We start from the raw sequence: 27,965 nt of genomic DNA, 5'->3' as shown, positions 1-27,965 counted from the left end.
CCTCCCGACTCACACTTGAAACACACTCCAGTGACTTCACGGAGTGCATAAAAAAATCCACAGTGCCTGGAGCACATTGGTCAATTCCTAGGTACTGCGAGCTGTTAAAACTAAACAGAACTAAACTAAACTAAACTGGCATCACAAATTAATTATTTACACTCTGATGTATAACACAGTAAAAACAGCCAGCCACATTCATAAAAAAGGCTTCTGTAATTGCAAAGAGCAGTATGTAGCCTATTTATGCAAGGGACACAGACTGGAAGATTGAGCGACCCTCTGCTGCAGACAGAGGTTACTATCACACATGACAGCCACCAGACATACACAAACCTTGCATTACTGACCAAAAATATACAAAAAACAAAACAACAAAACAAAAACTAAATCAATTTGGCTTTAAGTACAGTTTTAAATTTTATTCAAGATCCGACAACACAACTCATTGTGAAGGAGGTAACAGGACTGCTTTACAAGCTGATGGCAATAAGCTATTATCATTCATTCTTATATAGCTGGGCCTGCAAAACAGCTTTAAGCACAGTGCAAATACCTTTCAGTGTCACTACAACCTTATTATTCTCAGTTCATTCACAGTTCTTATAAGTTATGCCTGTTGTAGGCTTGTGGCCTATTATCATTCATCTCATTTTGCATTTTCCCCTTTATAACAACGATTCTCAATGGGTTTTCAGTTTCATTTTTTTCCAGATTGAACACAATAATAATTGAACGCAATAATTCAGATAATACTGACTCACGATAATTGAACACAATAATTCATATAATACTGACTCACAATAATTGAACACAATAACACAATAATTCTGACTCACGATAATTGAACACAATAATTCATATAATACTGACTCACAATAATTGAACACAATAACACACAATAATTCTTTTTTAACAGTTACATCTGTGAAGGCACAGGCTTGTATTGTCAGATAGTATTCACTTACTCATTTTAGTGGGATGGCTGGGCCTGTTTCTTTGAACAAAGCAGCTGTATTCTTGGTTTTCAGCTGGAGACTGCAACACGAAGATCATCCTCAACTCTAATAAGCTGTGATCTGTATTTGTTCTTGATAAATGTCAATGAGGAAAAGGTCTTCTCACAAAGGTATGTAGATCCAAATGGAATAAGGATATCAATTGCAGCCTTAAATAGTCCTGGGTATTCTGTGGCCACTGACAGCCAGAATTCCTCCAGTGTGGATGAAGCAAAAGCGGTCTTTAATGTGCGGTCAGAGGAGAGGTCCAAGAACGCATCCTCGAGCTCTGATGACAGGTGTCGGGCAGATGAGGTGATGAAAGGCTGGCGCATCCAGTCGTTTCTCTCTGGGGTGTCATCTTTTGGGAAGTACCTATTGAAGTGGCCAAGCAGGCTTCTGAGGTGAGTAGCAATAAGTCCTTTTATTGTTTGGATGCTTATGTCAAATTTGTCCATGAAGTCCTCGAGCTCAAGGAACATTTCCACACTGCCTTCTTCGACTCGCGCTGCCCACCGCTCAAGGTTCTTGGTAAACGCTGTAACCTTGTCAGAAAGCGTGAGGACATTGGTGTTTGGGCCCTGGAGAGACAAGTTTAGACTATTCAGTTTATCAAATATGCAAGGCCAGTAACCCATGTGGGGTCGGTCAGGTGGTCAGCGAGGGGGGAGCCGCAATCTGAGAGGAAAATGCGAACCTCCTCACGCAGTTCAAACAGTCTGGTTAAAACTTTCCCCCTGATAGCCATCTGACCTCTGTGTGAAATAGCAGAGATTCGTATTCCGATCCCATTTCCTGGCAGAGTCTGGCAAACAGTCTGGTATTCACCGGATGGGATTTGATGAAGTTCACCACCTTAATTGCTGTTTGGAGAACATTGCAGAGTTGTGGCTTGAGGTTCTTGCTGGCGAGGGCTTCTCTGTGAATAATGCAATGAGTGAATTTGACATGCCGCGCCACTTCCAAAACTTTAGCTTTCAGTCCCCTTCTCTTCCCCTGCATGGCGCCAGCTCCATCTGTACACACAGAGATGCAATTTTCCCAACTTAGCCCCTCCTCGCGCATTTTACTGTCCAGTTTGTTAAAAATGTCACGACCAGTGCAAGTTCCTTCAAGTGTCGAGCAAAACAACATATCATCGTACATTTTCCCCTCGTAGCTGTATCTTGCAAAAACAAGTAACTGTGCATCACTGGAAATATCCGTTGTTTCGTCAATTTGGAGGGAAAATCTTCCACTTTTCTTCACTCGGTCAATGAGCTGCTCATTAATGTCGTTGGCCATTTCACCAATGCGCCTCGCCATTGTGTCAGTAGACAGTGGAATATAATAGTCTCAAGTGTGCTAGCTATTTTTTTTTTTTCACCATGCATAGCTCTGGTCATTGCAATCGCTGCTGGGCATATCAGGCTCTTTGCAATAGTATGGGGCTTTTTGGATTGAGCAACCAGGTATGCCACTTAATATGAAGCCAACAGGGCTTTGACAGGGATTGTAGAGTGCTCACGTACAGTCGTCTTTTGGCTCTGTAGTTCTCCCTCCTTCCGATGAAAAAAATCTAATGGTTTTTCAATGTAGGATGGGTGTTTGGTTTGTAAATGTCTCTTCAATTTCACTGGTTTCAAGCTTTTGTGAGCAAGCACTTCTGAACACAGAACACACTGTGGATATTCCACTTCATTTTTGGTAAGGCATGTGAATCTGTACTGCTGAAAGTCAGTCTGATATTTCTGACGCTTGTTGGAGGCCAAATCTGCCGCCGGTGCCTCACGTTTTCCAGTTGAACTTGTAACAGTTGGCCCACCTTCACATGTATCGTCTTGGTCCGCATCTTGAGCTGGCAGACGGTTTTTGACAAGCCACCGATCCACATTCAGCCACCTTACAGTAGTAAGCTTGCGCTAACATTGACTTTCAGCGTCTGTCTGTCTGTCTGTCAAACTCACACTCACTTCACTTGCTGCTCAAATCTGTTTCATAATGACTACATTATAACAATGGTATGGTAGATTTAATTGAAAAATCAATTTCAAAAACTATTTATGAATTTCTTTTTTATATTATATTTTTTATATATTTTTATATTTTTATATTTGTTTGTTTATTTGTTTTTACAACCTTCCCGCGACCCCCGAAAACAATCTCGCGACCCCCAGGTTGAGAACCTGGGTCTTACAGGACCATGAATAGTCAATAAATCAACCGCGTGGGCACAGGGTTATTTGCCAAACTTCAAAATACCTAGAGGCCCACGTGGCGAACTACCGAGTATTCACACCCTCGACGGAGCTCGAAAGGGACGAGCCGTAACCGTGCTCGACCCGTGCGGATGGTTACTGAGGTTCCGTTGGTCCAAATGCACCACTACAGCAGCAACGGCCTTTTTAATCACCCAACACGCACCATGCTCAACCAATGAAGGAAGGGACATAAACGAGCTGAAACATTCCACAAAAGGAATATTTATTTACAATAGGGCACGTGTGTCAAACTCGAGGCCCGCGGGCCAAATATGGCCCACCACGTCATTTTATGTGGCCCGCGAGAGCTTAAAAGGTGTATTAAAATAAGTCTATACTGGTTTACAGTGTGCATTGACCATAAACAATCTCCCACAATGCATTTCGATTATGTTACGCGCCAAGTGATGGCTTCCCGCCTCTAGATAGCAGTGTATCCACATCGGTGTCGGCAATTTTCCCAGCAAGTGCAGCAGAATATGTTCACAAAAGCTACAGCTAAAAACGATGCAGCAGTGAAAGCTCGCTTTATTGAGGCTGAAGAAATTGCCCGAGCTTCAAAGTCGTTTTCAGAGGGTGCATTTTTGAAGCAGTGCATGCTGAAGGTGTGTGAGCAGGTGTGCCCCGACCAGATACAAACTTTTAAAAATATGTCAGTTTGTCAAGAAACACCATCGCGGACCGAGTTAAGGAACTGGCGGGAAATCTGGCAACACAGCTGGCTGAAGAAACACGCAGTTACCTGGCATTTTCATTAGCTGTTGATTAAAGCAGACAACGCGGATACAGCGCAGCTTTCCATTTTTATTAGAGGCGTGAAGTCGGACCTCTGTCACGGAGGAGCTCTTGGACGTAGCTGCCATGCACGGAACCACAACGGGACGGGACATTTTTGATGTGGTGGAGAATTCCGTAAGTAAAAGTGAATTACCGTGGGAAAAGTTGGTGGGACTAACTACCAATGGTGCACCTGCAATGTATGGAGGAAAAAAGGCCTGGTGGGACTAATGAAGGAGAAAAAAAAATGACCGTTTTTACAGCCATTTTCCCTGCTGTGCAGGGGTTTCGCTTTTTCTTGAGGCAATGTTTTTTTTTTATGGCCGGATGCCCTTCCTGACGCCAACCCTGGTCGCCTCTTACGACACACAGGGATATGGTACACCTATTCTAACCGGGGCATACACCGGGACCAGTACACTGGCACTCATTTCGCTGACCTCGGAAGGATGACAGGCTGAGTCAACCCCCTGGTGTTAATTCAGCAGCCAACGGGGCTTGAACTCAGGACCCTTGGATCCCAAGCCACCACCCTAACCACTAAGCCAACACCAGGCTCCTAATGAAGGAGAAAATGCAAACAAGTAACTGTCACACACCTCTGGTAACATATCATTGTATTATCCATCAAGAAGCTCTCTGTGGAAAGGTTCTGGAGCTGGATGATGTAATGACCACGGTTATGAAAACAGTGAACTTCATTCGGGCACGTGGCCTGAATCACCGGCAGTTCCAGCTGTTTTTTCAGGAGGTGGGCTCGGAGCATGGAGATGTGCCGGACTATACAGAAGTAAGGTGGCTGAGTCGGAGAAAAGTCCTCAAACGTTTTTTGAGCTTAGGGAAGAAATTGCTCTTTTCATGCAAGGTAAAGGAAAACCCTTGTCTGAACTGTCAGATCCAAACTGGCTGTGTGACTTTGCTTTGTTGTGTGACATAACGGAGCATCTCGCCCAACTCAATCAGAGACTGCAGGGACGCAAACAAGTCATCACGCAGATGTCCGACATGATCACAGTTTTCCAGCGTAAACTTGACCTTTGGAAGTCCCAAGTGAAACAGGATAATCTTGCCCACTTTCGTGTTTGTCAGAGCATCTCAGCCTCAGTTCCAGGTGCTTTTTCATGTGCTCGGTTGGCTACCAAACTGAGCCGGTTAATGAATGAGTTTGATCGGAGCTTCTCTGACTTTAAAGCACAGCACTCAGGCTTTGCCATCTTTACCAATCCTTTCACCACCGACGTCTGCAGTGCACCTCATCACCTTCAGATGGAGTTAATAGAGCTTCAAAGCGATAGTGGTCTGAGAGCAAAGGTCTAGGATGCTGCAATCGAGGACTTTTACCGTCTGCTGCCCCCTGGTTTGATGCCACAGCTCCGACTTCATGCTGCTCGTGTTCTGTCCATGTTTGGGAGCACCCATCTGTGTGAACAGATGTTCTCAATAATGAATCTAAACAAGACCAAGCACAGATCACGCATCACCGATGGCAACCTCCACCCTGTTTTAAGGATTTCCTCAACACAAGACCTAAAACCAGACATTGACACACAGGCCACGGGAAAACGGTGTCGGACATCCGGCCAGAAAACACATAGGTAAGCATTTTTAATTACCTGAATTAAAAATATAATCAAATGTATCTCAACCAAGAATAAGAACAGTTGCATATGTGTGCAATTTAATGATTGTGCTTGCATTTTGTTCTACGTTTGTTATTTTCAGAACATGATCAATGAATGAGGATGGTGTGCGAGATGTTGTCTCAGGTTGAGGAGGGATCTACTGGGTGTGTGGGTGTGTTCAAGGACAGGCAGCATCACCTCATCAACTTGACCATATAGCTGTGAACTAAGACAACCCTTATTTTGTTATTTTTAGTTAAATACATATACTACTTTGTATGTGTAGAAATGTATTCACTGTGTTTGCAGGTTTTTGTGTTTATGCAGACAAAAGTTTACTGTAATCAAACCATCTCTTATTAGTTGGATGTACGTACGCCCTCTGCAAGGCTGTGTGCATCCATTTGTTTTTGTAAAATGCTACATCTGTCACGCATGTTCTTACCAGCTCAATTTTTGGTTGTGCTGTAGTTCTGCCCCTCTCGACGCTTAATGTTAAAAGTTAATGGCATAACTTGTTTGATTATATTCTTCTTTATTTACTTGAATAGTTCTAGATGGGAGTAATGTTGGTTTCTTCACCTGATAAACATATTTTTTACATCTATGCAAATGCATATCTTGTTATTTGTAACGTGAATAAGTAAACGGTTACTTAACTACATTTTAACGAGTAGTTACATTTATTTTACATTACATTTAGTCACATTTATACTGTCTTAACAGTTAAAACTAGCCCTTTGAGGGCAACCACAATGCTGATGTGGCCCTCAGTAAAAATGAGTTTGACACCATTGCAATTGGGGGAAGGGACACATAAAGGAGCAGAGTTATCCGACTATAAAGGATGCAAATAATGTACAGCAAAAGCACTTAACCAGTTGCTACTTAAAGATGGGCCCACAGGACACACACACGCACACACAAATACCCAGAAAGAGAGATGGACCTCGAGGTCTTCATTATTCCTTCAGCTCAGAGGGAAGTCGAGCTGAGGGACGAGAACGTGGCTGGCCACCTGGCCGCGTTCGCGCGGCTCGACGTCCGCACCTCCCGGGGCTCCGGTCGCCAGAAGACGGACCAGGGCAGCCAGACGCACACCAGCGCCAGCGACAAGATGAGGCCAGACCAGCGTCGAGAGACCGAGAACCAAAACCAGCGCTCGAGCAAACAGAGAACCAAAACCAGCGCTCGAGCAAACAGGGCGCAATTATTTTTCTCCTTTCTTTTATCCCCTTCCCGGGGGCGGTCCGCTCGCCTCCCATTGGACGGTCGGTTCTCAGGCGACTCATGGTGGCCTCCTGATTGGCCGGGCCGTCTCAGGCGATCCGCCCGCTGTTCATGATACGTCCGAGGGGGGGGGGGAGCATCCTCACGGCCCGTCCCCCCGAGAGGCATTCCTCCTCCTTCGGGCAACGTCCCTCAGGATTGGCTGGAACGCGGCGTATGTCGCTCACGCTTTGTCCATTGGCTGAGGTGTCGTGGGAAAGTCGCCCTCTGAGCGTGATTGGACAAGGTGGTGGAGTCGGGGCTGAGGCGATGAAAATCTCCGCCCACGTACGTGGTCGAACGCACGTGGGCAATGGCGTCGGTGTTGTTGTTATAAAAATCCTAACTATCAAAATAACTCCGCAGCGCATGAACATCCAATTCCTACTCGACTAGGGACAGGACCCTAACTAGAAACACATACTTACCGATATAACTGATCTATAGGGACTCTGAATGTTGAATGCTCATGGCTGCCAGATTCGTAACAGTATGACATCATCGTTGAAGTGGTAGACTAGCCATAAATGTTTTAATTCAAATCAAATTGTTTATCATTGGATTTAATGTGCATGTCCAGGCTGTAACATTTTTAATAATTGAGCTTTTATCAACAAATCTTCAACAAACCATATAATGAGATTGTGGAGAACACAAATCTATAAAATGTACAATTTTTTTTAACTGTTGTTTTCGTCAAGTTTAGTTCGAGTACAAAGTCGACGCTGACGGGCTTTGCATTTCCAGATGCTTTCTGCTTCCCTTTTAAATTCATTTTCTCTGCATCCGCTTATCCGACTGACAAAATTTTCCACATAGGAGCGACTGCTCATGTAGAATTTAAAATAATTATGACGTCATATGTCAAGTGGTGTGCCAGCCATCTTTGAAAAACAAGAAAAACTTTGGACCTCGATCTACAAAGCTCCTTCATGGAAAAATTGAAAATTGGCACATGTGAAGTACTCCCCATGAGAGGAAGTGTTGTTAACCATGTCGTCATTGGTGCCCTCATTATGATGTCATAATTCAATACGCCGATAGAACGCTTTATCCGATCAGTATGAAAATTATTGAGGGTGATCTATGGATAAATTGTATGGGAGAATTATATTGACGACATCACCGGTCATGTGGTTCAGCAGCCATATTTAAAAATGAATAGGGCCTACCTTTAAAAATTCTCTCACTGAAATTTTACAGGTATGATCACCTATCTTTGAGGAACAAAAAGTTCCCCACCTATGATGTTGGAGGTCACAGTCTGGCAGCTATGATTTTTTTGAATAAAACTTTAGAAATACTCTCCACAATGACTTGACAGATCGAGGGGAAACTTCACACGTTCCCCAAGTCTTTGGGATACTAGGATGTTCAGAAATAATTAATAGGTCACATGGTCTGGCAGCCATATTGGATTGAAAAAAATATTAAAAAATATATATATATATATTCTCTTGAACCGCTTCATCAATCAATGTGAAACGTCACAATGATGATATAGTGGTTGGACTTTGGGGAATACATGTTTTAAATGTATTCATGTTTTAAATGTCATGGGGAATACATGTTTTAAATTTCAACCTGATCAGACGCATGGTCTGGCAGCAATAATTATTTAAATTTTGTTTGAACCTGGGTACTTTATTTTTTTTAATCTTTTATTTTTTGAATAAGGCTCACTTGGCAGCATCTGGATGGGTTTGAGGGTTGAGGAGTAGCAGCTGAAACTCAAATCCTATCCAGGTTCCTCCTAATGACTCCATCTTTGCTTTTTGCTTATTCGGGTTCCTTCTGATGACTCCAATGGAGTATTTGGTCTTCCATTTGATTTGAATTGAATTTTTTTGAATCCCATTCCAAATTCAATTTAATAAAGAGGACATCATGGGTCAGGTGTCTGATCAAAGCGTGACACCTCGATACCCGGTCATCACTGCCAGTTCTAGTTATTATGATGATCGAGAAGATTTGCCAGTTTTGACCAATCACTTTTTGTTTTGTTTTCTCTTTTTTTGCTTTTGCCATGGCCTGGAGTACTGAAAAGTGATCCCTGCCTCGACAATCAGGCTCTCATATGTAGCTGAAGTGACTTTTTGGAGGAGATACTCCAACTTTAGTTTTGCATATAGCAGGTCGGGCCGACCTTTTTCCGCACCATTCCTACATAGAGAGTGTTAGCGCACTCTTTGATCAATGAGATTCAAGGGCCCATGACCTGAAACTAGACTTTCATGTAGTATTTTTCAAAATACATTCTTAAAAGGGGATTTAAGGCAATATTCGAGTCAAAATAAAGTGATCATGAATGTGTGGGTTTTATTTTATTGAGATGGCATTTCTGCCCCCATGATACACATGAACACAACTCCATTTCAGTAAACAAAATGTGGAGTATTAATCAGACCCACTTTCTATTGTCTACACTACTCATTTGTGACCATCCAGGCTTACAACCTCTAGATAGCCTTCGTGCACATTTTAAAACCCAGAGGCATCTTCAAGGAAGTTGTGCGCTACCAGGTGTGACGTGCGTGAGTCGTGAGAAAGGCATCACGGCAGGTGGGGTAGAGACATGTGATACCTCTTGGGCAGAGCTTTCGATGCCACACCAACCCCCTAACAACCACCCTGAGGTAAGCAAGAATTTACTGTGAAAAAAGGTGTCAATTCAAAATAACCTACCAAAACCACATAAAATAGTCACCAAAAAAATATAGAAAACATAGCAAAACGTCATTCAGGTTTAAAAAAAAAAAAAAAAAAAAACAACAATAGGAATAATCAAGTGAAAAATAAAAACTGTGCACAACAAAGTTGAACTTGAGAGCACGTTGTTCGGATTCAAACCGTGCAATGCAAGGTCCCGGCTATCACAACTCTTCAATTCAATGGTCCAATCCACTGGGCTTTAACCAGTCATAAGTCCGAATCCTCTGGATGAAATATGTCCTGAAGGTCAAATCCACTGAGCATGTCATCGTCCCATCTCCATAAGGCCACCTTGCCAGGCTCGATGTCACTTTAACGTCAAATCTACCCGAAAGTTTGGATCATTAGCAATCAAAAAGGTAACCTTGGTCTCATGTTGTCCCAATCCATAATATTATGGGAAATTTTACTATTTTGACTCCAAAAAAAAAGGTTTTTTTTCTTCTTATTGGCATGCTTTCCTTCTTATTGGCATGTCCCTTCTTTGGGACGTTGGCATGTCCCAAAAGTCCCTTCTTATTGGCATGCTTCAAAGTGCTGTATGGAATTATAACTTGCTCAGGTGAATGAGTGGTGAATGAATGAATGAATGTGTGAGTCAATAAGAAAAAAAAACAATGACATACCTTATATCTGTGACATCCTGTAACCTCCATCTCTGCCGGTCTATTTCACCATGATAAAAAAAAAATTGTCACAGATAATGTTAATTCCATCTACCGTTACCTAATGTGCAGTGTCTTGTAAGGTCCCACATTGCTATGTCCGTACATCAAACAGCAGTTCAATTCAGCAGCAGAAACTCAAATGGTGTGAGTTTCTGAATAAACCTTGAAAAGAACTAGCCAAAGACAGATTAATTAACTCGCAGTGATTTTTTTTTGTTCAAATCGGTGTCTTTACAAAGTCGAGCGATACCACGGCAATAAAAACCTAGGTATTTATACAACAATGTCCGGTTTACATTTGTAACAAAGCAATCACAGTCTTTCTTGAGGGACTGCCCTTAAATGCTGTCGATGAGCAGTGTCGCACACGCCCCATAAATTAATAATAAAATCCACAAGTGGCAGTGTTCGTCCTTCACTGGGCATTTATGGAACTGAAAAATATTTCAGAAGAACACGCTCGGGTTTGCAAATTAAAGTTTCCGGAAAAAAAAAAAAATCAGGTGGAGTGTTTTCCTGCTAAAGCTTTGGAAGGCCCTGCTTCATGTTCTCATGTGAACAGATTTCTCAATCCCAGATACTATATGTATTGGTCCATTGTCCACTAATGTCCTTGTGGTTCACATTAAAGTTGATGTGTCTACTAACGTCTTTGTCCACCATGTGATGTCCAAGCTCCACTATGAACCTTCACTTCAATCAATTTTATTTTATTTTTTAAAGAATGCATCTCCCCTAAAAAGGATTCCCCTGTGATCCCCTACACAATTGTGAAATATCTGTTAAAGTAAAAGGATTAAAAGATAAAATATTAATTTGCAAACAAATCTGGAATGCTATCAAATATGTACAAAAGTTGAAAATTTCACAACCCCGACTTTTCCGACCTGTCAATCATGATTACAGTTCCCACAACCCACAACCTCTTGCGATATATTCTGTGCTCGCTTTGCCTGCCTACTCTCTATTTGGCCCTCTCTTGTTAATCCTATTCTTGACCTGTACATGTGCTCCATGACAACTGGCTCTCCAGTTGTCGGTATGTTAACATGCCACTTTCGGTCCCTGAACGCATTTATAAGCCGTGATTAATATTATTTCAAAAACCTGTTCGGATAAAGAGCTTGTTCAATGATCTAAGGGATTGTTTCTTGAGCATAATTGCAAGCAAACCTGAAGCCGACCAATCCGATTAATTGCACACAAAGTGCTCCCTGGTGGCACGGGAAGGCTACACTCAAATGGGTACTGCATTGCCTCAGATTTACTATTACTGCTGTTGGGAATAGAGCAGGCCCTCAGCTGAGATGGCATCACCCAGACCGACCGTACGACCTGGCTCTCTGCACACCAGCACGGGGCTAAAGTAAAATATTACCGAGCCTCGCTGCCACACACTGACAGGTGACCGGGGATCAATCGTCAGAACACGCTCTCGTAAATGCAGGTCGAGGCGTGATGGGGTGAACGAACGTGGTGCCAGAAGCTTTAGCCTGCCCGTCGTTTGGCTAGGTAGGGCATCGCACGCCTGTGTGGCTGCTGCTCGGGCACCGGCTACCACTGCGGCCGCCCCATTGGCCCAGCGACCTTCTACGGTTGCCAGAATGTGGTAGGCTAGTGTGTGGAAATGAATGCGGGTTAAGGCCCTGAATTTGTCGCCCACAAAGCCGTAGGTCTCAAGCAGCCAATAAACAATGTCACAAGCGATGCCCACATCTGGAATACCAGACCAGGAAAGGAGCTCAGGGAAGGGCCCACCAGCTGCAAGGTTGGCAAACAGTAGCTCCTGCTCATTCAAGCCCAATGAAGCCACAACTGGGAGTACCTGTGGGTACATAAGAGGAGAAAGGACTCGTGCTGCATTCCCTACTCATCAAATCAATGTGCACAGATAAAATCGCGATCAACTTGTCCTCAAACTAGATTCAAATTCACCTGGTATAAGATGGCTTCCATGAACCCAACCTGAGTCATGCTGGCCAATTCTACATGAAGAGGAACTTTGGCAGGTATGGTGTTCAATTGCTGGACAACCTGAAAATGAATCATTCAAAATGATCACAATCTTTGTTGCTTTGTTCTCGCACTTTCATTTACACATTCGCGATCAACAGTGAATATAATGAGCTTATCTTTAAAAGTGCAACATTTCATGAACATCAGAACAAAACCAACAATTCAATACAGGACCATAAGTTTTCCACTTAGACAATAAAAGAAAGGAATTGAAACACCTTTGACTCCTTTTCCCCATACGTGAGCCTTCCTTTTACTCCCCTTATTCCTTTCTTCTTCCAAGTTCCTTTTCATTCTCTCCACTTCTCCAGAAATTTTTAATTTGTGCAGAGGGTGCCGGCGATAGCTCGCCGACTCTTCGTGAAAGATACCGTGGGGTCTTTAATGTCCATCAACTAATGTTAACAGATGTGACGCCTGTTTAACGTCCATTCGAGGGACGTCACAGACATTGATGAATCACCTTACCTGTGAAACACCGGAATGACAGTTTATAGCTGGGTCGAGATTCGAGCCCAGGTGACAGCTCAGAGGCGAGTGCACATACAGGGCGTTTCATAAAAAGTGCACTATTTGAAGGTTATATTTTAGAACATTTACTACAAGTAGCAATAGCCAACCCAAGGACCAGCGATAGCCAAGGATTCTCCGAAGAGACCTGGAACCAAAGGAGTTAAGTCTTCATCTCAGATCCTTCGTCAGAGTCCAATTCTCACATCCATTTAGCAAGATTGGAAGTACCAAGAACCTGAAGACTCGGACTTTCGTCCTCCCGCACAGGTACTGACAGCACCACACCACATGATCCAGTGAATCCATGACTCCCCAAACCGGAACCAGACGTCTGTGGATCTCCGGCTCACAACCTGCGTAGACAGGGATATCACTGCCAAGTGAAGTGAATCTCTCCGTGGCCTCAACATCCTCACAACAAACAGGTACAGACAGGAGAGCAGCATCGTTGACTTATTTTGTTGTTGCAGTCCTGGTGATTACCCTTCCATTTCCAGAGAGCGACAACGAGGCCCCTTTTCCAGTCAGTTGGGATGATGCCTGTGCTCCAAACAGAGCACAAAACTGCATGCAACAATACCAGTACAGCATTTCCACCAGCCTTGAGAAGTTCAGCATGGATGCCACAGGTCCCTGGGGCTTCAACCCCTCTCAACTGGTTCACCATAGCCTGTGTTTCCACAAACAAAGGGGGTTCACAGTTGATTGGAGGGTCAGCAATCGGGATAGTAACACCCCTGACGTCCAACTCAACAGCCGGTGGGTCAGCTTAGTGCAGCTGCTGAAAGTAACCGGCCCAGCAGGATTTACTTCGGATTCCTCTGTCAAGAGTCCACCACCCTCTGCTCTTACAGCAGCACACTGGGGGATGGGCTTGGAGAAACACAATGCACGAATTTCTCTGTAAGTAGGACGAGAATCACTCGTCGGAAGGTGATGCTCTACCCCTTCACAGATTCCTCGCACATAGTCCGCCCTCAGCACACGTATAGTTTTACACTTCAGCTCCTTGATTAGCTCAGCTTTGCCATTAAGCCTGGCCATGCGACTCTGGTTGCAATGATATTCAGTGTCTCTTCTTCAAAGACGAAGTTCTTCTTCACCTGATGGTGGGTTCCCAGACATCTGCCAGCAACATCAAAGATGGTAGTCTTTAGTGCACTCCATAACTCTTCAGGATTCCCACCAGTATCCAGACCCCCCAAATCCCCACTCAGCCAGTTTCCAAACTCCTCAGCTACCCTCTTATCCCTGAGCTTGTCAACATCCAGCCTAGGCTGGGATGGTACCATTCTCCTGGATTTAAGCTTCAACTTCAGAAATGCCAGAATAAGCCCGTGGTCGGTATTGAGGAACTGAACACTCCAGTTTAACCAGCAGTTGTGAATCATCCTCCAGCGACCGTCAACGAGCAGATGGTCAATCTCCTTTGCCACACCACCAGCGTCGAAATACCAAGTCCAACGATGAGGCTGTGGGTGCTGAAACCATGAACCAGCCACCCGAAGTCCATGATTTGTTGCAAAGACAAGGAGCTTAGTGCTATTCTGGTTCACAGTTCCAGAACCATGGGAACCAACACACGTCTCATAACCATCCCCATCAGTGCCAGTCGATGCATTGAAACCCCCCCCCCCCCCCAAGACTAGAAGAGTATCTCGCCCAGGGCACTGATCAACCAGACTCAAGCGTGGCAGAGAATACCTCCTTCACAGTAAGATCACTCACCTCAGTCGGAGAATATATGGAGACCAGGGAATTGACAAATCCTCAGTCTCATAAAACGCTCGTTGACCGGTGTTACCTCAATTTTCATCGGATTGGACACAGCAACAGCAACTCCTTGGGTATGGTAACCATCAGAGCAACCAGACCAGCAGTATGTGTATTCACCTACCACGATCTCACCACTATCTAGTCTCCAAACCTCAGAGTGCTGCAATGCCAATGTTCAAGTGCTGGAGCTCAGGTGAGAACAGATACAGGTGATCATCTTCTCTGAGGGATCGGACATTCCAGGCACCTACCCAAAGGAACCACCTCAGGTTTGTTCCATCTCGTCTACCTCCTGACATCGTCTGTTGAATTCCTTTTCCAATCTGTTCAGGTGGTCACAGAATTTTTTGCATGAAACCCTTTCTCAATGATGTTTTGTTGGATTTCCTCCCAATTTGGGAAGTGCTCTGTCACATTGTTCTTTAACTGGGAGGACCACAGGCCCAGTTTCAACTTGAACAATTTCACTGCGTTGATCATGTGTGACAAGTCTCTGTCCCTCCCCTGCAGTTTGCGATTCAACTCGTTCAATTTTGCCGTTATGTCTGTAAGAAACCCCAAGTCTAGCAACCACGCATTATCTGACAGTACACCTCATCTCTGGATTTAAGAAAGGTAACAATTTCAGGGATCAGATCTAAAAATCTCTGGAGGACTTTTCCTCGACCGAAATGCCTCACATCTGCATGAAAGATGAGCTCACGGTAGGTGGTGTCAAGCTCATCGAATAACTATTTGAACGAGATATGTTGCAGAGCTCTGAAACAAATTGAGTTGATGATCTTGACAACAACTGTCATTACATGAGAAAAGTCAATAACCTTGCTCAATAGCGCTTGTTGGTGGATAACACAGTTGTAACTGACAAAGGAGGGGAATTCAGGATCATTTCTGCAATGTGCAATAAAGTCTACATTGACACCCAGCATTGCCGGTGCACCGTCGGTTGCGATTGAAACCAGTTTGTCGATCGGAATGTTTATCTCAGTTACATAACCTTTTGGAATTTGTTGTAGACATCTTCACCTCATGCCCTCTCTGAGTGGCAAAAGAGTGAGAATGTCCTCCTTTGTTGTTGAGCGTTTCAATGCCATGTGAATGACATCAGCTGCGCCGTATCTGTCATATCGCCCGAACCATGAAACTGCAGTGAGAACATTCACAGTCTGAGAAGTCTTGGCTTATTTTCCAAGACACACCCTCGGACAATGATTCCACCCTTCTGGCTCCTGTTGAAGCACCAAGCGGCATGTCCTCGATGGTCGTCAGAATTTTATCTTTCTTTTGAAGTCTTTGAACAAGGTGTCGGCAGCAACCATCATGGAATCCTTGATAACTTCGCCATCGGTGAATGGTTTCACGTTTCGCCAGCAGAGTACTAATGCCAAAAGATACCTCTTGTGCTCACCTTGCCTTTAACCACAGGTTTCGAAAAGAGTGACTGTTTGTTGAGCATTCAAAATTTCCTTTTAACTCCTCAACTTTCTTCATCCGAATCGTGCTGTTCAAAAGAAAATTTGAGAACTTTTGCATGCATCGTCTTGTGATGCCGTTCCAAGTTACCTCGTTTACTCAAGGTGACACTGGTGGCAAATGAGGCAGATGCTCTCGTCTGATATTTGGAATAAGAAATTCACTTCCCCACTCCTGGTGGAAATTGTAGGTTTTTGCCCTCTTCTTCGACGGCCCTGGCTCCTTGCTCGTCATTTTGGCTTGAGGAAATTAATCTTTGAAACAAGAAAAAAAATGAAAATGAAAAGCCCAGATTATTCCACGTTTTGACAACAGGCAATGAGCAACTGAGAACTGCACAGTGGCCGTGGCAGTACGGTGCGTGCGTGAAAGATGGGCAATTGATTTGTTTAAACATACAGAATTTCTGATTGGCCTGTGCACCGACATTTAGCTTATGTTTTTTGACATATATATATATATATATATATATATATATATATATATATATATATATATATATATATATATATATATATATATATATATATATCTGCATCGGTGGGATATAAAAGAAAATAAGGGTGACAAATACACCATTTTAAAAGGACCGCATGTAGTTGATGTTTCGGGCAAAGCTCTTTGTCAAAAAAACTAAGGAACCAAAACATCTACTGCAATATATAGTGAAGTAATTATAAACAGGTGTGAATAATTAATCAATTGTTGGAATAAGGAAAAGTCTGGAATGCAACATTGATCCCTTGAGGGTGTATCGTGCAAAGCTGAAAGATGACTTTCTCCGCCAAGTGCTTTCGATCCAAATCACTGGAGCACGCCTTAACACCCACACATGAAAATCATCCTTGGTGTGATAAGCAAGGTTAAAGTGTGCTGCCAAATGCAGACCTGCTGTGTTTTAACGTACAGATCTTAAATGTTCGGCCACGCCGTCAACCAAACGTCAATTGGTTTCACCAATGTAAAGCAGGTTACAACGATCCCATGACAAAGCACATAGGATTTTTGTAGAAGTACAGCCAAAGTGACCTTTAACATGCCATATGCCTCTCGGACCTTTGATAGTGTCATGTGACACAACGTGGTGACAAGTTTTACATCTATAGTGATTGCAAGGTGTTGTCCCCAATCGTTCAACTCCAACATCATTGGAAGGGAAATGGGAATGAACGAAATTGTTCCTCAGACTCGTGTCTTTCTTGTATGCCACCAGAATAAGATTGTCACCAAAAATCTTGCGAGTCATTTCATCAGTCAAGACAAGATTAAAGTTCTCTTTGACAGATTTGGCAATAGGGCTCGTTGTCACTTTGTAGGTCATAGTCAATGGATACGACAACGGAAATTCTTTTGTTTTTCGATCATTTCCTCTTGGTGAGAACCCCATGTGGCCTTGCATCTGGCTTCCTGAATAATGGTGACAGGGTAACCTCTATTTTTGGAAAGAAAAAAATAAAAATAAAAATAAAAATCACTCATTTGAGCCCGCATGTGAAAGGTGTATGGTACAAAAACTGCATCATTGCTGCAAATACGTCGTAAGCGAAGAAACTGGGAAAATGGAATGGAATTGTTGCACAACGGAAGATGCAATGACTCGTACATTAATTAAGAATGAGTCATTAGGCTTACAGAAAACATCCGTGTTAAATCCCTCTGCTGCAAAAGAGATGTTGATGTCAAAGAAATTCACACAGGTTTCTGAAATGGCATAAGTGTACTGCAGGGATGGATGATAATTATTGACATAATTTAAGAAATCTTCCACCTCACCCCAAGAAGACGTAATCACCACAATAAAGTCATCGATGTAGCGTTTCAGAAGGATTGGTTTGGGACCATTATACCAATCGATCATCTTTTCTTCAATATAACTGATGAAGAGACATGCATAAGAAGGTCCCATTTTGGTCCCTGTGACTACTCCTTTTTGTTGTTTATAAAAATGATCCCCAAACCTAAAAGAGGGTAGGGTTGAGGACTAATTCAGCTAATATTATATATTATTTCCGAGTTTGTGGTTTCGTGTCGCGCTATCTTCGACTTTGTTCTGCGCTCGAGTAACGTGATATTCGGCTTACATTATCTCAAAGACCATATGAGGTGCACGGTACAAAAAAAAAGTAAATAAAATGGTTCTGAAACAGTGAAATTGTATTCCACTTACTGCATTAAAGTAAAATTACGACTGATACTCTGCATCAGTTCCTTTCTCAAACACACCCACCCCAACATGTCACGCAGAGCGTGGGTTATGCTAGTCTTAATAATGTAGTGGCATAAGTTGTAGTGTTACAGGGGGTTTTGCTCCAAAAAAAAAATATTGCAGAGCCTCCAATCCCTCATTCGTAGGAATATTAGTATATAAAGAAGAGATGTCTATGGTGAAAAGGAAATGACGATTTCCTCCTTCCTGAAACCGAAAAGTATTGAAAAGACGAATCGCATGGGAGGTATCCTTCACATAGGTACCTAATCCATCGAGGTACTTACTGATAAGTTCAGTGGGGAAATTGCAGATCGATACGATAGGATGAAATAGTGCATCAGGTTTGTGAATCTTGGGACACAAATATATATATATATATATATATATATATATATATATATATATATATATATATATATATATATATATATATATATATATATATATATATATCCGCACACTGGAGATGATTCTGGATGAGATTCACAGCATTGGAGGGCAGATAGTCTTTTTTGATGAAATCTTTCACCATATTAGAAACATGTTGTTGCTCCAAAGTGGGATCCAATTCAATAAGTATATAAGAATCACCATCTGAAAGCTGGTGCATTGCTTCGTGTTCATGCAGGTCACGTGTCCACACAACAACCGCACCACGTTTATCAGCCGGTTTTATTACGTGCTCCAAGCTCTTGTGGAGAGGTGTGACAATATCACCTTCACACTTGGAGATATTCTGTTTAACACGGATATCAGATTAAGTATATTATTTAAATCGCTTCTGCATTTTCAAACAAAAAGATCAACAGCCCAAACCATCAACTAACTGTGGTTCTTTGAAAACGGTGCATTTTCACCCGAATTTTCTTTTATGATATTTCACCATTGCAAATTATCTTTTTTTTATATAATAATGATAATAATAATCTTTTCTGTGACCTTAACATGTCTGATCCAAAACATCATCTTCAGCGTTTGAGAAAACGCTTGAAGAACTATTGTGATAAATTTTGCCCGACTCTTCACACTTGTACCTTTCGACTTGGACGCGCCATTTTCTCCAAATCATGGTTTTCCTGCCATATCATTTTTTTGTCGACCTGTCTTCATGAAAAATTAATTCCTAAGGGTTTCGTGATCTCCAATAATTTGAATATTCACAGTTTGAGATCCGGTGTCGTTTTGCAAAACTATCAGCAATGTTCACGTCGATTGATGCGAGTCACACTGGAATCTGTTCATCAAAGTGTATTATTTCATCATCGACATGTTATTCAACATCAAGATGATTTGCAGAACTTGTGTTGATCATCACCAGATTTTTGCGATCCGCAATGCTATTCATAAATTGAACAATGGAGGATTCAAACCTGGTGGTGACAATACCTTCTGAGTAACCGCTCATGGTTAACATCAGAGCAGTATTGAAACGAGGATTGTCCTTCGTCCCCACCTCTGAAAGGATTGAGAAATTCGAAATCCGGGAGGATTTTGAAAAATTCGTCCTGTGGGTGCACCTTCCGGCTTATTTCTTTTGTGAGGATGAGAGGGATTCAATCCAGGACTCTTTTGATGCATTAAAGCCAAGCTGTTCTATCTGGACACCTCCACAGGTCAAGTTTCCTGCTATTGATCATTTTGTTTCAAAATGCAGAAGTGAAATAAACAATACACTTAAATATGATATCCGTGTTAAACAGCACATCTCCAAGTATGAATGTGACATTATCATATCTCTTCATAACAACAAGGAGCATGTAATAAAACTGGCTGATAAAGGTGGTGCGGTTGTTGTGTGGAGACGTGACCTGTATGAACACGAAGCAATCACTGCACCAGCTTTCAGATGGTGATTCTTATATACCTGTTGAATTGGATCTCACTTTGGAGCAACAACATATTGCTTCCAATATGGTGAACGATTTCGTCAAACAAGCTCAAATGAGCTAAGATCCTCGTTCTCTTAATGATGACATCATAAAAACGAATATGACGTCATTGTGATGTATCAGGTTTGCGATAAATTATCTGTGCTACTGCCCGGCTTGATTCCCGCAAACAAAATTCAAACAGCTTGCCTAGTTTCGGAGATAATGGTAGAGGCGATTTCCATTAGCGACGATATTATGACGTCAACTTTTTTTCCTCGGAAGAATTTCCAAAATCGGAGATGGTCACTGCCTGCGCGTGGGCTTTCTGCATATACATGGCAAGTTTCACGAAAATCCGATGAAAACTCTGGGTTGTGAAACAAAAAATGTCAAAAAATAGGAATGACATCATAAAAATTGATATGACGTCATAGTGATGTATCACATGTGCGGTAATTCATCTCTGCTAATGCCCTGTTCGAGTCCCACAAACAGAATTCAAAAAGCTTGCCTAGTTTCGGAGATAATTTTTTAGGCGATTTCCATTAGCGGAGATATTTTGACGTCATAACTTTTTTTTTCTAGGAGGAATTTTCAAAATCGGAGATGGTTACTGTCTGCGCAGGGTATTTTTACATATATATGTCAGGTTTCAGGAAGTTTCAATGAAAACTGAACGCTGTGAAACAAAAAAGTCCACAAGAACAACAACGCGAGTAAGACTTGGAGATCCTCCACGAGGATCTAAAAACACTATCTGCCCTCCGATGCTGTGAATTTAACCCAGGACAATCCCCATTGTGCGAATTTCTATTTACGTCCCAAGATTCACAAACCTAATACACCATTTCATCCTATCGTATCTACATGCAATCTCCCCACTGAACATATCAGCAAGCACCTCGATATAATTTTGGCACCATTGGTCACTTCATTACCCACCTATGTGAAGGATATCTCCCATGAGATTAGTCTTTTCAATACTTTTCGGTTTCAGGAAGGAAGAAATCGTCATTTCCATTTCACCATGGACATCTCTTCGTTATATACAAATATTCCCATGAAGGAGGGATTAGAGGCTTGGCAATATTAATTTGGAGCACAACCTCTGTTACACGAGACCTTGTGCCACGACATTATGAAGATTGGCTGAATTAGTCCTCAACATACCCTCTTTTAGGGTTATATGGACACCCAACAGAATTAAGAACAAACCTGTCAAAGGGCCGAGGAGCTACTTGTGAGCCAACGGCCATTCATATCTCGTGCCTAACTGTGTCTGCGGGACGTCCTCCTGCAGTTGGGTTACTTTTGATTAGGAGGTAGGTGGCAGAATTGGCACTCCGACTCCGACCACCATAAAACATTAGAAAAACATTGACAAAAAAAAATCTTAAAACCCATTCCGTGGGAGTACCTTCTGTGCTGCTGCCTTTCACAGGGCAGCTCACCGAATGACGGGATTGGGGCAAACCTTTCGAGGTCCGCAATCTTTGATAGGAGGGAAACCACGGGGTAACCTTCCCGGGTCAGATTATGGTAGTGTGTGTCGGGGCGGAGCTGAGGTGTCGTCCACAAAACGGCGGTCTCCTTGGGTTAACCTGAGGCGGTCCCTTCAGGTGGGTGCCTGGAATGTCCGATCCCTCCTATCCCCAAGAGAGGATATCACCTGTCTCTGTTATCATCTGAGCTCAATAGTTTGGACATCTGTATTGCAGCACTTTCTGAGGTTTGGAGACCAGATTGCGGAAAGATAATCGCGGGTGGTTCCACCTACTATTGGTCTGGTCGTTCTGATGGTTGCCATACCCAAGGAGTTGCTGTAGCTGTGTCCAATAAATGACTACAATGATAATTGAGGTAACACCGGCCAACGAGCGTATTATGAGACAAAGGATTCGTCACTCCTTGGGAGTCATTTCCCTGGTGTCTGGATATGCCCCGACTGAGGCGAGTGATCTCACCATGAAGGACGCATTCCATGCCACGCTCGAGCCTGTGGTTGCTCAGTGCCCCAGGCGAGATACTCTTCGAGTGCTGGGGGATTTCAATGCATCAACGGGAACTGATAGGGATGGTTATGAGACATGTATCTGGGACTGTGAACCAGAATAGCACCAAGTTCCTTGACTTTGCAATAAGTCATGGACTTAGGGTGGCTGGCTCATGGTTTCACCGCCCACAAGCTCATCGCTGGACTTCATATTGCAATGCTGTCGGTGTGGCAAAGGAGATTGACCATGTGCTCGTTGATGGTCGCTGGAGAATGATCCAGAACTGCAGGGTCTACCGGAGTGCTCAGTTCCTCAATACCGACCACAGGCTTTTTGTAGCAACTCTGAAGTTTCAGCTTAAATCCAGGAGAATGGTACCATCCCAGCCGAGGCTGCATGTTGGAAGCTTAAGGATGAGAGGGTACCTGAGGAGTTTGCGAACAGGCTGAGTGGACATTTGAGGGGTCTGGGTGTTTTGGAGGATCCTGAAGAGTTGTGGAGTGCCTTCAAGACGACCGTCCTTGATGTTGCCAGAAGACATCTTGCAACTCACTGTTTGAGGAGGAGGAGATTGGGACCATACTCTTTGCAGAGTGTTGGTGCTGCTTAAGCAGTCTCCTTAGCTATTGGGCACAATGCTGGATGGATCGTCACTCCGACACAGTATACCAGCATGCTGGCATTCATTTTGCGGATCTCAGACAGACGAAGAATAATTTTGTCTCTCAAGGGACACTGAATACCATTGACCAGAGTTGCAGGGCCAGGCTGAATGGCAGAGCTGAGCTGTTCAGGGAGCTGAGGCATAAAACTGTATGTGCACCAAGGGTGGACAAGGAGGCCTATGCACGAGGAATATGTGAAGGGGTAGAGCATCACCTGTGGTCAAATGATTCTCATCCTGCTTACAGGGGAATTCGCGCATTGCATTCCTCTAAGCCCGTCCCTCGGTGTACTGCAGTTGGAGCAGAGGGTGGTGGGCTCTTGATAGAGTTCGTTTGAAGTGAAGGCCTGCTGGGCAAGTTACTTTGAGCAGCTGTACCAGGCTGATCCACCAGGTGTCGAGTTGGAAGTCAGGGGTGTTAGTATTCCTATTGCTGACCCTCCAATCAACTGTGGTCCACCTTCATTTGTGGAAACACAGGCTGCGCTGAACCGGTTGAAATGGGGTAACGCTCCAGGGATCGGCTGAACTTCTCAAGGCTGGTGGAAATGCTGTACTCGTGTCGTTGCATGCAGTTCTGTGCTCTGACTGGAACACAGGTATCATCCCAACTGACTGGAAGAGGGGCCTTGTTGTCCCTCGCTGGAAAGGGAAGGGTGATCGCCAAGACTGCAACAACTACCGAGGGGTGATGCTGCTCTCAGTGCCGGGCAAGGTCTTTGCTCGGATAATTCTTGATAGGGTTCGCCACCATCTGCTTAAGCACCAGCATCCAGAGCAGTCAGGCTTCATACCAAAGAAGTCAATGATTGATCGTATCCTTGCTCTTCAGGTCCTCATCGAACGCAGATGAGAGTTTCGGCAGGGGCTGCTTGCAGCCGATGTTGATCTCTGTAAAGTGTTTGATTCAGTGAATCAGGATGCCCTCTGGAGGATTCTTGGTGTTCGTGGGGTGCCACCAAAACTGATCAATCTGATGTCTGAACTTCACTCTGGTACTGAGAGTGCTCTGAGATGTGGTGATGCCATCTCTGACTTATTTCCAGTTGTTGCTGGAGTTTGTCAGGGGTGTAAAGTGGCCCCCACACTTTTCACCACTTGTATGGACTGGATTCTGGGGAGGATGTCGGAGAAATCAAGCTCCGGTGCATCATTTGGGAATGTCAAGATCTCCGACCCTGATTTCGCAGATGATGCAGTCATCTTTGCGGAGACTTTAGATATCCTTTTGGGGGCCCTCGAGGTGCTGAAGGAGGAGTCGGAGCCACTGGGATTGCGGGTTTCCTGGGTTAAAACTAAGATCCAGGCTTTCAATGACATATTGGATGCTGCTATCCTGTCTGCACCTGTTTATTGGTGAGGATTTTGAGGTCACGGAGAGATTCACTTACCTTGGCAGTGATATTAATGTCTCCGCTGGCTGTGAGCCAGAGGTCAACAGACGTCTGGGTCGGGCCTGGGGAGTAATGGATTGACTGGATCATGGGGTGTGGCGCTGCCAATACATGTCCAAGAGGACGATAGTCCGAATCTTCAGGTTTCTGGTGCTTCCAGTCTTGCTCTATGGATGCGAGACTTGGACTGTGCACGACATCATAGTCAGCGTGCTTTTTTTTCGTTGAATATAATGTTCCTGGCTGCAAACCTCGTGAATGGTGATCGACGGGGCAGAGACAATGTGCACGAGTGGCAGGCGACACTTTCTGACAGGTCATGCATCAATTGCTGTGATGGGACTCTATCTGTGCCCTGCTGCCTCAAATTCGGGGGTTCGATTCAGTTATATTAATGAGCCTATTTATTGGATTCGTAAGATATCCCTTATTGTGGGATTTTCCGTGTGTGTGTGTGTGTGTGTGTGTGTGTGTGTGTGTGTGTGTGTGTGTGTGTGTGTGTGTGTGTGTGTGTGTGTGTGTGTGTGTGTGTGTGTGTGTGTGTGTGTGCGTGTGTGTGTGTGTGTGCGTGTGTGTGCGGGTGTGCAACACGAGGCTCCACGGTACAAACCAGCAAACCGATTTCGAAGAAACTTGGCGACAGGTGCCATATGTGGTGGGAGTGTGGCGTTTGAGTTTCGTTGCTAAGCAACCACCCGTTGCTATGCAGCGGCCGAAAAACCGCGTTCACTATTTTCAATACTTGTCCTACAGTTTTGAATGTGGAGAAACGAGACTTCGGAATTAAACACTTCGAGATATTTAGAAAATTTTACTCCAGCCGATTTATGATTTTGGTTTTATTTTACAAATGGTAGTCCTTCAAAAATAGGGTGTCTATTTACCGTCATTTTTTATGAGGAGTGCCAGTTGGCAATATACGCAATAAGAAAAATCTTGCCAGGTAGAGGAACAATTGTATGTGAACCAATACGTCTTGGCAATGAATCTTCGTCATTGGATCGGACAGAGAAAAGCATAGTATCCAGCGCTTCGATCCTCGCGGATCCCTCATCGCCTACCGGCTTGTACACACATACACATATATATATATATATATATATATATATATATATATATATATATATATATATATATATATATATATATATATATATATATATATATATATATATATATATGCCTGGTGTTGGCTTAGTGGTTAGGGTGGCGGCTTGGGATCCCAGGGTCCTGAGTTCAAGCCCCGTTGGCTGCTGAATTAACACCAGGGGGTTGACTCAGCCTGTCATCCTTCCGAGGTCGGCGAAATGAGTGCCAGTGTACTGGTCCCGGTGTATGCCCCGGTTAGAATAGGTGTACCATATCCCTGTGTGTCGTAAGAGGCGACCAGGGTTGGCGTCAGGAAGGGCATCCGGCCATAAAACATTGCCTCAAGAAAAAGCCAAACCCCTGCACAGCAGGGAAAAATGGCTGTAAAAACGGTCATATATATATATATATATATATATATATATATATATATATATATATATATATATATATATATATATAGAAATATATATATATATATAGAAATATATATATATATAGAACTTTCTTGCAGAACTTGCATATCAATAACTCCAAAACATGGCATGGGTAGGTCATTACAAAGACATTTTTAAATGAAAACGCATGAGTGACATGAGTATGCTAACTTGTCTCGAGCTCTTAAATTGCTGTCAAACAAGAATACTGCATGCAATTTTATGAAAGTCGCTAATGAGGCCCATCAAGCTGCACTGAGAGGGCTGACAAGAACAGAATAGGTAGATGTCCCACCTTCTAGTATTCACTTGTGGACTTAAAGATCTCATGGTAAGTTTCCAAAAGAATTGGCCATTGTGATGCAGGTACCGTGGGAAAATTCCACCAGCAGGATCAACAGCATCTTTTTATTTATTTTTTTGTATACCTTGTCGAGGCTCATATGAGAGCTAACATACAACACACAGCAAGAGGGACATGCGACAAGAGGGGTGGGAGTGGGAAGGACAAAACAGTGGGGAACAGAGACATTCGAAGATCTGTGGAAGGGAGAGGGATGGGGCGGGGAAGACGGGGTATACAAGATAGACATTACAGGGACTTTCAGGAAGGAAAGCAGGGAATTTGAAGGAGGTGGGCTTGGGTGGCTTATCGGTGGTAGAAAAGATCAAGGATTTGGATGGGGAATGATAAGAGGTGGTGGTGAACAGCTGTTTTGAAGGCCTGGAGGGAAAATGGATTGAACAGAGTGAGGGAGTTTATTCCAAAGGCGGGGAAAAAGAGGAATGACGGAGTGAAGGTGAGCAGTGATTCGTGATTTTGGTAGTTTTACCAGAAAGGTGTTGCTGGCAGACCTTGAGCGCCCTGCAGAAATATGGTGGGGACAAATCGCAGACAGAGCATGGGGGGCGAGACCGGAGATGAGACGGTGGAAGACAGAAAGACCACCGACCTGCCTGCGGTGAGAGAGTGAGAGGCCCGACTACTAAATAAATGCCCCACATAAATGATGCAACTGGAAGCCAAGTGCTGTTCCCCACGACTGCAAAAGAGCCTGTAGTGACTGAGCCTGTGGCTCATGTTCAATGACGTTGCAAGAAAATGGTGAAAACAACAAGATAAAATTGTCGTCAGGACTGAGATGTTTGCATCTTTACTTGTAAAGGAATATGAGCACGACAAATTGTGCTCGTAAACTGATGGGTTTTTAAAGGGGAGATTTTTTTAACGTGAAATGATACTTTTACCTTGGTGAAGAGTCATGAACAAAAGCAACTATTGTTGTCACTTTTTATGTGCCAGGTAAAATTATCATCATCATCATCATCATCAGCAGCTTCTGGTTGATTGTGCATCATCGCTGGGAGCTCAGGTGTGCTGCTGATGCAGTTTTACTGTAGGTTATGCCAGGAATTTGGAATTTGGCCAGAGTGCCGGAGAGAGCCAGCCTACTCTTCACAAAGGACACGGTGGGATTGTTAACATTCACAAACTAATGTTGGCATAAGGAATGCCAGGTTTAACGTCCATCTGAGGTACCCCTCTCCACTCCCCCAAAAACATGAAAGCAACATAAAAAAGTGGCATGATAGTATTCAGGTCAGGGGACGAATTCCTCCAGAAAAATATAATCTGAAGCTACAGCCAAGTCAAAATAACTTGGCCAGGGATTTCAGGATATTAATATTGCAGAAATTCCAAGTGAATGATAATTACCTCCTCCAATCGGCTCTCCCACATGTCATCTCCCAAGCCTTCCATCATGTGAAAGCCAGAAAGCACCACAAGGTCAGGCTTAAAAGAATCAAGACTGGTCACAAACACCTCGAGTGGACTCATAGCGGAATTTGCAGTATCATGGGAGAAAATGAAGCGCGAGGCATGAGGCGTTTCCAACTTTCCCCACTTTTCTCCTGCATCACACCGCAATCAACATGTTTGTCACAAGCGAGGAAAAAATCTGCTTCACTCGAAGCCAAGCATAATTATCTATTGCATCAAAAACCAGAATGGCACTCGGCAGGGCACATACCTCCACCAGTTGAACAATATATATTTTGTATCCCATTGAGAGGCCAGAAGTGAATCCGGACCTAAACCAAAATCTAATCAGCTTGTACTCGTCACCGAATCAACTCATCCACAACTATTTGAGATAACGTGCTACATATCATTTTTGGCACCATCTCTCAATGGTGAAGAATCACGAGAAAAATATTCACCCAAATCTCATCAATTCATC

The 27,965-nt window shown here is 43.5% G+C and overlaps 2 protein-coding genes and 1 pseudogene across 2 annotated transcripts in view; 1 reads left to right on the top strand and 2 right to left on the bottom strand.

Moving 5' to 3' along the window:
• Positions 1 to 1,027: 1,027 nt before the first annotated feature.
• On the bottom strand, positions 1,028 to 1,636 carry LOC147015125 (zinc finger BED domain-containing protein 5-like). The gene has a single exon (XM_085849206.1). It carries the CDS (start codon positions 1,634 to 1,636, stop codon positions 1,028 to 1,030), a length of 609 nt encoding a protein of 202 aa, XP_085705332.1.
• Positions 1,637 to 1,829: 193 nt separating this feature from the next.
• LOC147015124 (general transcription factor II-I repeat domain-containing protein 2B-like) lies at positions 1,830 to 5,744 on the top strand (annotated as a pseudogene).
• A 3,461-nt stretch (positions 5,745 to 9,205) lies between these two features.
• ADPGK (ADP dependent glucokinase) overlaps positions 9,206 to 27,965 on the bottom strand; it is a 72,765-nt gene continuing 54,005 nt past the window's right edge. The window contains exons 5-7 of the mRNA XM_085849584.1: positions 27,440 to 27,636; positions 12,222 to 12,320; positions 9,206 to 12,111 (exon numbers count right to left, since the gene is read on the bottom strand). Of these exons, the coding sequence (XP_085705710.1) occupies positions 11,557 to 12,111; positions 12,222 to 12,320; positions 27,440 to 27,636 (851 nt within the window). The 3' untranslated portion in view covers positions 9,206 to 11,556. The remainder of the gene's footprint in view (positions 12,112 to 12,221; positions 12,321 to 27,439; positions 27,637 to 27,965) is intronic.

The sequence above is a fragment of the Eptatretus burgeri genome, chromosome 12 (assembly GCF_056783735.1).
Source record: "Eptatretus burgeri isolate ZD-2024b chromosome 12, Ebu_testis_v1, whole genome shotgun sequence".
NCBI lineage: Eukaryota > Metazoa > Chordata > Myxini > Myxiniformes > Myxinidae > Eptatretus > Eptatretus burgeri.
The sequence above is the reverse complement of the archived record's forward strand: the minus strand, read 5'-3'. Positions and strand labels throughout refer to the sequence as shown.